General features: G+C 33.2%; 1 protein-coding gene across 2 annotated transcripts; it reads left to right on the top strand.

The window, feature by feature from the left end:
- The first annotated feature begins 2,786 nt into the window (after window positions 1-2,786).
- LOC142636954 (uncharacterized) lies at window positions 2,787-6,120 on the top strand. 2 transcript variants are annotated; one of them, XM_075811245.1, is made up of 4 exons: window positions 2,787-2,877; window positions 3,819-4,106; window positions 5,530-5,632; window positions 5,757-6,120. In XM_075811245.1, exons 2-4 carry the CDS (start codon window positions 3,887-3,889, stop codon window positions 5,869-5,871), a joined length of 438 nt encoding a protein of 145 aa, XP_075667360.1. In that variant the 5' UTR covers window positions 2,787-2,877; window positions 3,819-3,886; the 3' UTR covers window positions 5,872-6,120. The 2 variants fall into 2 exon arrangements, 1 of the variants encoding a protein (XP_075667360.1); XR_012844439.1 differs by lacking the exon at window positions 2,787-2,877 and having other exon boundaries at window positions 3,622-4,106; window positions 5,525-6,120.
- Window positions 6,121-8,422: the final 2,302 nt, after the last annotated feature.

Below are 8,422 nucleotides of genomic sequence, written 5' to 3'. Positions count from 1 at the left end.
ATAGGTTGTGAAAACTCTTGCAATCCAAGACAATTACAATTAGAAGCAAATATAAATAAATTGTTTCTATACCAGGTCAGTGTAACTATGACTTTGTCATCTGAATTATCTTGTTTGTTACCTCTGCATACGAACTATATGCAGCTATTGGTACTGGCTAGTTTCACTAAGGATATTGTATGTGTGTGAAAAGATAGGGACCATATCAATAGTGGTTTCAAAACTTCTTAAATCTTAATTACTGAAAAAGTTGAATTACTTGCAAGGTGATAATAGACAAATAATAGTAGATGTGACATAACTTAGCTTCATGTGAATTTATGCTACCTTTGTCATTCAGTGTACTACTTCATTGGTTGTCCTTTAATCTCATTTTAATTAATCATTAACTGTTTGGGAAGGGATGCTGATGAGGCAAAAGCAGAGAAGTTCAATGAAATGGCTTGTATAGCCTCTCTTACTTATCAACATAAGCAGGTCCAAGAAAACATTCATGCTCAGATTAAAAGTTTCTCCATGTGTATAAATGAAATTCTTCTGCCTTATACTAAAATGATAGGTGAGGCTCAAGAACTGCCTCCACAACCAATAAATGCTCCTTGTCAGAGTGGCTTTGGTTTTTCTGTTGGCATGAATGGCCAACCTACAGACTTTCTTGGTAAGATCTGTTTGTAATAAAAAACCCTTTTCCAATGTTGCATTATGAGCTTGAAGTTGTGTGAGTGTAGCTTGAGATGTTCAAGATCTTTGAATTTTCTTGTGGCTCACCCTTGAAGTAGGGGGATTATATTGATTCAAAGGAATGATCTTTTGATTTGTCCATTGAGTACCCTAACTTCTTTAATTTTTTCCTTAAACAAATTTTATTATTTAAAACACTTAAAGTTATTCAAGTAGAGTTGAAGTTAACATCCAATCACTTTTGCACTGAAGTGTCAACAAAAGAAATCTACATTTGGATAGCGAAGTGGAGGGGAAGATGCCTTGGGGATACTTAAATTGATTTTTTGGAAAGGCATCTTCAATGAGCTTTTAATTACTATTTTCAGAATACTCATTGGGAGTTTGTTATCTCTAGCTTCTATAAGGCCTTTCTTGAAATCATGTTTTTGTGTTTGTGATGTGATTCGTTCTATAATTTTTAACCTTTTTACTTCTAAATTAATATTCTTAGATGAAATGTTGATTTTATATATTTTTTTGGAAAGATAATATGCTCTAGTTGTTAGATTTCTTGCAAACTTCAATGTTACGAATGAGCATTTCCCTCTTTTTAAGAACAAGGTGGCAAGTGAGATTGAGGGTTCATGACCCACCCATATGTGTAACTTACCAATAAAACAAAAAGATTACTTGCAAGCTTTGATGCTGTTAATACCTTCTAGAATATCTCTTGGCTTCTTTTCATTGAGGTTAAAGCTCTAAATCTAAAATAGTGTATGTTCATTTTTGAATGCCATTCTTATTGCAGCCAAACAAGGAATTCAACCAGTTTATAACCTAAAACATGACATTATTTGGGTTGAAACCTTGGAAACCAAATTGATTATAAAGGTTATGTGAAGTTCTCAGTTTTGATTGATACTCGACAGGGCCTTGATTGGAAGTCATTGTATTGGAGGTAACACATATAGAGGTTTAGATTATTTTACTGCAAGAAAGTGTTAGATTGTGATCAATTCTTATTTTAGTATTTGGATGGCATGTTGCTGGTAACAAATACATGGATATGTGGGAAAAAAAAGGGAATCAATATCTCTAGAAGTACAAGGATGTCCTCCAAGCTGGACTTATGCCCTTCAGTTTAATCTTCTTGTGTGGTAAGAACTAATCGGTGTTCTTTTAATTATAAGGTTAATTTTTCAAAAAATTTCTTGAATATATTTCCCAATAACATCAAATCGACCCTTGCCGCATCAAAGGCCGGATGAGAAGGCTTCAACTGGGTGCCTGTTCTAATACACAACTGTCAAATATGTTTGATTGTTACAAAATTCGTTACAATTGCGCATATAAGCAGGGCCCCATGTCATAATCTCTGTGCTGGAATCAAATTAGAATGTTTCTACACCCAGATTTGATTGCAAAACCATCAAATTTTTTCTTAATGTACTAGAGTATATGTACTTGTTGAGCTTGGATATATTTTGTATTACAAGAAAACATCAAAATCCAGAAATCTATATTGTTGTCTTCTGCTGAGTTGCTTGTTCAACAATTGTTAAATTCCTTAGGTTTCCTTTGGTGGCAACATTGCTTTGCGTTGTCCGCTGCACTTAATTTGATATGCATGATCATGTATCACCACTCTCTTCTGCATTTTGTGGTGCAGAGGCTCTCCACATTTCCATCATCTGACACTTACATTTGATTTTTCTTGTTGACCTTGCTGTCTTCAATAATTATAGAACTGCTCCTCCCTAGTATTTAGTAAGTTGCTTTTTTTCATGGTTAGTTTTTTTATCAAATTGTCAACAATAAACAGTTTTTACTTATGCCACTATTAACATAGCTAGAATGCAATTTATGGCATTTTAATTTTTATAATAAAACTTATGAATTTGTGAAGAGAATAAAAGAGAAAGGTTTATATGTACAACACATTTTTGTTTTTTTGAGCATAACTGCATTATTTGGGTTTTTAGTACCTATCTTCTGTTTAGGTACAGAAGAAGTCTTATTTAATTATTACAAAATTTCCACATTTGGTTCTAATTACTTAAGAGCATGTGGGTGTGTTCTAGTTTTCCCATTGAAGTAACAATTACTAATGATTTTTCTGCACATCATTGAATTGTGCTGAACTCTCTGAAAGACTAAAGGACCTCCTTGTTTACAAGCTTGATGGTGAAATACTTCACTAGGAAGCCAGCCAAGGTATATGTTTAAACGGTGAAGCTGATGTTGGTACTGTCATACCCTTCTAGCTTGGTGTAACTTTGAGGATAACCCATTTTAATAATCAAAATCCTAAGCTCCTTTTGTAATAAGTGAATAAATATGTTCATAAAGTAGTATTGAATAAATTTTCACAAGTGTGTGTTGGATGAGCTTATTTTGACTGCCTTACTTTGTTGAAAAATAACCTGTAGAACAGTACAACTATTTTTAGAAAAAGTGAGGCATTAAAAAGATTTACATAAGATGATGGTGAAAAGAAGCTGATATTTCTAAGCCAAAACAAACAGAACCTTAGTGTATAACATTCATAGAGGCACCTACTAATTTTTTGTTCCTATCTTGATGGTTTTTAAAGTTAGAAGTGATTGTATTACTATAATAATGAGGTATTTTAGGTTTATATGATCACTAATTAATTTATATTTTGATCACTATTTTTGGTTTTCAAGCTTCTAAAAATCAACCCAAAAGTTGTACTATTTGCGAGGTGATTAAACTCGAATAATAGAAGTTCAAAACTTGGCATAACTTGATTTTAATTATTGCCTGACTTCCATCCAAGTTTTAGCTTCTTTGATCTTGTGTATCTATGTCAAGTACTTTAACAAAGCTAAAATTTCTTTTAACTTGTTGATAAATCAAGCCAAAAGTGAACTTTTAAATCATGTCTTGCATTTTGTGTAGATGCACAATATCAAAGAAGCTAAAACTTGGATGGAAGCCAGGTAAACATTAAAATCAAGTTATGTCAAGTTTTGAAGTTCTACCATTATATGAATTTTATCACCAAACAAATAATACAACTTTTGTTTGTTCCCTACTTTGCCACTTGGCTTCATGTGAATTTATGCTACCTTTGTCACTTGGGGTACGGCTTCATTGGGTTTCCTCTAATCCCAATTTTTTTCTCATGACAGACTTGAACATCTAGCTACAATCATTTGGGAAGGAATGCTGATGAGGCAGATGCAGAGGAGATCATAGAATGGCTAGTGAAGCCTCTATTGCTGATCAACAGAGCCAACTCCAAGAAAATGTACATGCTCAGATTAAAAGTTTCTCCATGACTATGGATGAAATTCTTATTCCTGATACTAAAAGGATAGGTGATGGACATGAATTGCCTCGACAACCAATAGCTGCTCCTTGTTGGAGTGGCCTTGGTTTTGCGGTTCGCTGGAATGGCCAACCTACTGACCATCCTGGTAAGGTTCTATTTTGCAATCCGGAAGCTTTTTCCAATGTTGTATTATGAGCTTGAAGTTGTGTGAGTGTGTCTTGAGATGTTCAGGATCTTAGAATTTTCTTGTGACCCATCCCTTCTATGTTTGAAGTAGTGGGATTATCTTGATTCGAGGGAAAGATCTTTTGATTTGTTCCGTTGATTACCTTAGCTTCTTTACTAGTTTCCTTGAACAAATTTAGTTATTTAAAAAGTTTAATGTTATTCAAGTAGAGTTAATGACTCAATGTTAACATCCAATCACTTTTGAACTGAAGTGTCGACAAAAGAAATCTACAATTGGGCAGCAAAGTGTGGGAAATGGGATGGTGGCCTTCAGGGGAGGGGAAGATTTCTTGAGGATACTTAAATTGATTTTATGGAAGGTATATTCAAGGAGTATTTAATTACTGTCCAGAATGCCTACTGGGAGTTGTTGGGGTATCTGATGCTATATGCATTATCTATAGCTTCTATAAGGTCTTTCTCGAAATCATGTTTGTGTTTGTGATGTGATTCATAGGTAGTTCTATACTTTTTAACTTTTCTTCTAAAATAATATTCTTAGAAGAACTGTTGATTTTATATTTTTGTAATGATAATGTGCTCTAGTTGGAATCAAATTAGAAGTGTTTCTGCACCCAGATTTTCTGCAAGGCTATCAGTTTTGTTTATTGTACTGGCTTATAGGTACATGTTGAGTTTGGATAAATTTCATATTACAGGAAAACATCAAACTCCAGAAATCTGTGTTGTTGTCTTCTGCTGAGCTGCTTGCTTGTCCTACAATTGTGAAATGCCATAGATATCCTTTAGTAGCAATGTTTCTGTGTCTTGTCTGCCACACTTAGTTTGATATACATGACCATGTATCGTGCTCTCTTCTGCATCTTGTGATGCAGAGGCTCTCTTGACATTTCCGTCATCTGACACTTTCATTTGATTTTTTTTTGTTGACCTTGCTGTCTTCAATAATACTTGAACTGCTCTTCCTCGTACTTGATAAGTTCTTTTTATTATTATTATTATTATAATTATTTTTTTCATGGTTAGTTTTTCATCAAATTGTCAACAATGAACTATTTTTACATATGTCACCATTAACATAGCTAAGCAATGCCATTTTTGGCCTAATTAAACATAGAAAACACATGAAGTTAGAATGCAATTTATGGCATTTTAATTTTTTATGATAACAACTTGTGAATTTGTGCATAGAAAAAAGAGAAAGGACACAGTGTTTTGGGTTTTGTGTATCCATCTTATGTTTTGGTATAGAAGAAGTTTCAATTAGTGATTCAAAATGTCCACTGTTTGGTTCTGATTATGTAAGAGATTGTGTGTGATGTGTGTACATTCTAGTTCTCCCATTTTAAGTACTAACTATTAATGATTGTTCAGCACAGTTGTACCTGAAACAAAGCCATTGAATTGTGCTGAACTCTCCGAAAGACTACAGGACCTCATTGTTACAAGCTTGATATCAAGCCATCTTAAATGCCACACAAGGAAGCCAGCCAAGGATTATATTTAGATGGCGAAAGTGAAACTGATGTTGGTGCTGTCATGGCCTTCTAGCCTGGTGTAGTATACTCTACCAGCGTACTATACATTGCAGTCTTGGATACCCAAGAGTTGATGTGCAGAACACATATAAGCTAACAAGGTATGATGGAGCTGTGATCAATGCCCCAACATTGGGGTTTTGGTGGCTACTAGGGTACTTCATAATGAAGAAGCGCTGTTAGACTACAGATTGAGCAACTTAAAGCGACGACGCATGATAAACTCCAATGTATGAAGAGGACCAAAGGAGATGGAGCTTCATGTATGTTGGTTAGCCATAATTTTATTCCACACACCTTCTCACCCTGGTGTACTTTTTCCATGTTTATTAGTTAGCAATCATATTTTTCATTTTACTGTTTTGAAGCTGCAATCGCCAACCTTTGTAAATTGCAGAGTTATGGCATCTAGATGAAGATTGTATTACTCTATGCTCAAGTTTTCTTTCAAGTTTACTTTATGCTAAGGGGTTGACTTAGTAGTGCTTAAGGCTTCATGATATCCATGAGATTATTGGTTCAAAATTTCTTGCTAATATCTTGGGGCCACTTCCAAGTGATTCCTCTTTGTAATTACCCGGTGTGTGTGGGATAGAAGGATTGCCCAAGGGAATAGTCAGATACTCAAAGAGGTTTGAGCACCCTTGTTATTAAAAATAATAATAATAATAATAATAAAATAAAAAGTTCTGTATGCTTGAGTTTTCTTCACATACAAAGTTTGGATTAGCAACTGTTTTGAGGGATTGGTTGTGGTTGCTTTCCTTTTGCAATTAATTCTTTTATGAAATGATCAAGATGGAAAGATATTATTAAACAAATGATGACATATTCGGACGTTTACCGTGAGATGCGATACTATCTTAGTTGCTATGTTGAGTTGGAAACCAGCTTTTGTAGTTTTTAGCATCACTGAGATCATGAAAACAATAATGCACCATTCAGATGCAACATATTTTAATCCAAAGGACTGAATTTTTGTACAGTGGTGCGGACACCAAGTTAATGTCAATTGATTCCACTAGTCCATATTATGGGATTCGAATTTTGTTTCGAGAGTTTTAACTTTTAAGGGTTTGATTGCAATCTTAATTATGAAAATTTTTTTTGCTACAATTATGAATTATGATTTGATTTCCCTTATTTCAGGTACTTTGCTACCCTATTTATAGACCCTAGAGTAATCCCAAGCTCTCCAAGCAAGGCTGTTTTGCATAGTCTGGGACTATGCTCCCTCTTTCTCACAGATGGGTGGGTCCCACCCACCATGGGGCCTATCTCTCTGTGAGAGGTAGAGAGCATAGTCCCAGACTATGCAATAATTTCCCCTCCAAATAGCCACCAGTAGATCTTACATTAACATTACATTGCGCTCCAAAGTGAAGTCTTGGTTCAGTATTAACAACATACACATTATAAACATTCAACATTAACATCAAATACACTCTTTTTTTCTATTATGTGAACCCTCTTATGACTAAAATATAAATAAATTCACACATTGCACAAATCTAAACCAAAAATAAAAGTAAAAATTGTAAAAAACTTTAGATCCAAATGTAATAACACAGGAGAAATTTGTAAAAATAGACTAATAGAAAAGTTAGAATTTGCTTCATTTCTAGAAATCTATCACAATGAAAGTGTTGAGAAATGAGAATCGAGATACAGAGTATGTTTGTTTTGGCAATGAGCCACGTGAGTGGTGGAGATTTTTGTGATTTAGTCCTCTAAAGTTGTACAAGTCCACATTACAAGTGTTAGATACAGCGGAATCTAGCCCTCAAACGATGGTGATTTTTTTTTTCAAATCAACAATTCTACCAATTCTTTTGTATTCTTGTCATACTATTTTCAAGTCAACTTTAAATATTCTTGAGATAAAAAGAAAAAAAAAACAAGAAACCTTCATGTAAGTATATATATTGATGTAAAATATCATTTTTTTAATCATTTTATTGAATGTAAAGTTTTTTTTATTATCAAATAGTAGACATCTGATTGAATCTTGCCTATATATAATTAAAAGAAAAATAATAATAATTATTTAATGATCAATATAAATTAAAATTCCATGTAGTGAATTAGGCAATGCACCAACTGATGTTTTGTAGTCTGCAAAAACAAGCCATGATTCTTTCCCTTTCTTTTGGTACATGCATATTGATAATTGCCTTAAGCTTTTGCAAGTTGACTTGAGTGGCTTAGTCAACGAAGCCTTGAACCTCCTTCCAGCTTTATATACTTTTGCACAAGATGGACACAAGATATCAAGCTAGGGTGCCTGAGTATAAGGAAAAAAAAAACTTAAAATAAGTATCTATATAGTATTAACAAACTAAGACAAATATACAAAATTATTATTTTTTAATACATTTAGATGCAATCATCTATTAACAAAGAAAAAAAAAAATACAAAATACCATTGTTTTTTGATGTAAGACAGAATCTATAATTTAGTTTTTGTATTTATTTAATTTTAAAAGTAAAAGCATTATATATTTTAGATTTAGGTGATTTATTTCTTTATTTTTAGATGTTTTTAATGTTTTTTAGATCAAATTTGGTTCCTGTTATGGTTAGGTATTAATTAGGAGTTATTTTAAAAAATATTTTTTTGTCTGTCAAGTTTTATGGAGCCCTTAAATAGGCCCCTATGCCTGTAAATGTTTTTCATAGTTTATTATCAATAAAAATTCAAACTTTTGTCTATTGTTTTCTCTGGTGGATTCCA

Source organism: Castanea sativa, chromosome 5 (assembly GCF_040712315.1).
Source record: "Castanea sativa cultivar Marrone di Chiusa Pesio chromosome 5, ASM4071231v1".
Taxonomy (NCBI): Eukaryota; Viridiplantae; Streptophyta; class Magnoliopsida; order Fagales; family Fagaceae; genus Castanea; species Castanea sativa.
Note: the sequence above shows the minus strand (reverse complement) of the source record. Positions and strands in the feature narration are given on the sequence as shown.

Bases quoted from the DNA above. Each gene is read 5' to 3' on its own strand.
- LOC142636954 (XM_075811245.1), top strand. From the start codon at position 3,887: ATGGCTAGTGAAGCCTCTATTGCTGATCAACAGAGCCAACTCCAAGAA. The intron at 4,107-5,529 runs GTAAGGTTCTAT...TGTTCAGCACAG, and splicing joins CCAACCTACTGACCATCCTG to TTGTACCTGAAACAAAGCCA. The intron at 5,633-5,756 runs GAAGCCAGCCAA...TGGATACCCAAG, and splicing joins CATCTTAAATGCCACACAAG to AGTTGATGTGCAGAACACAT.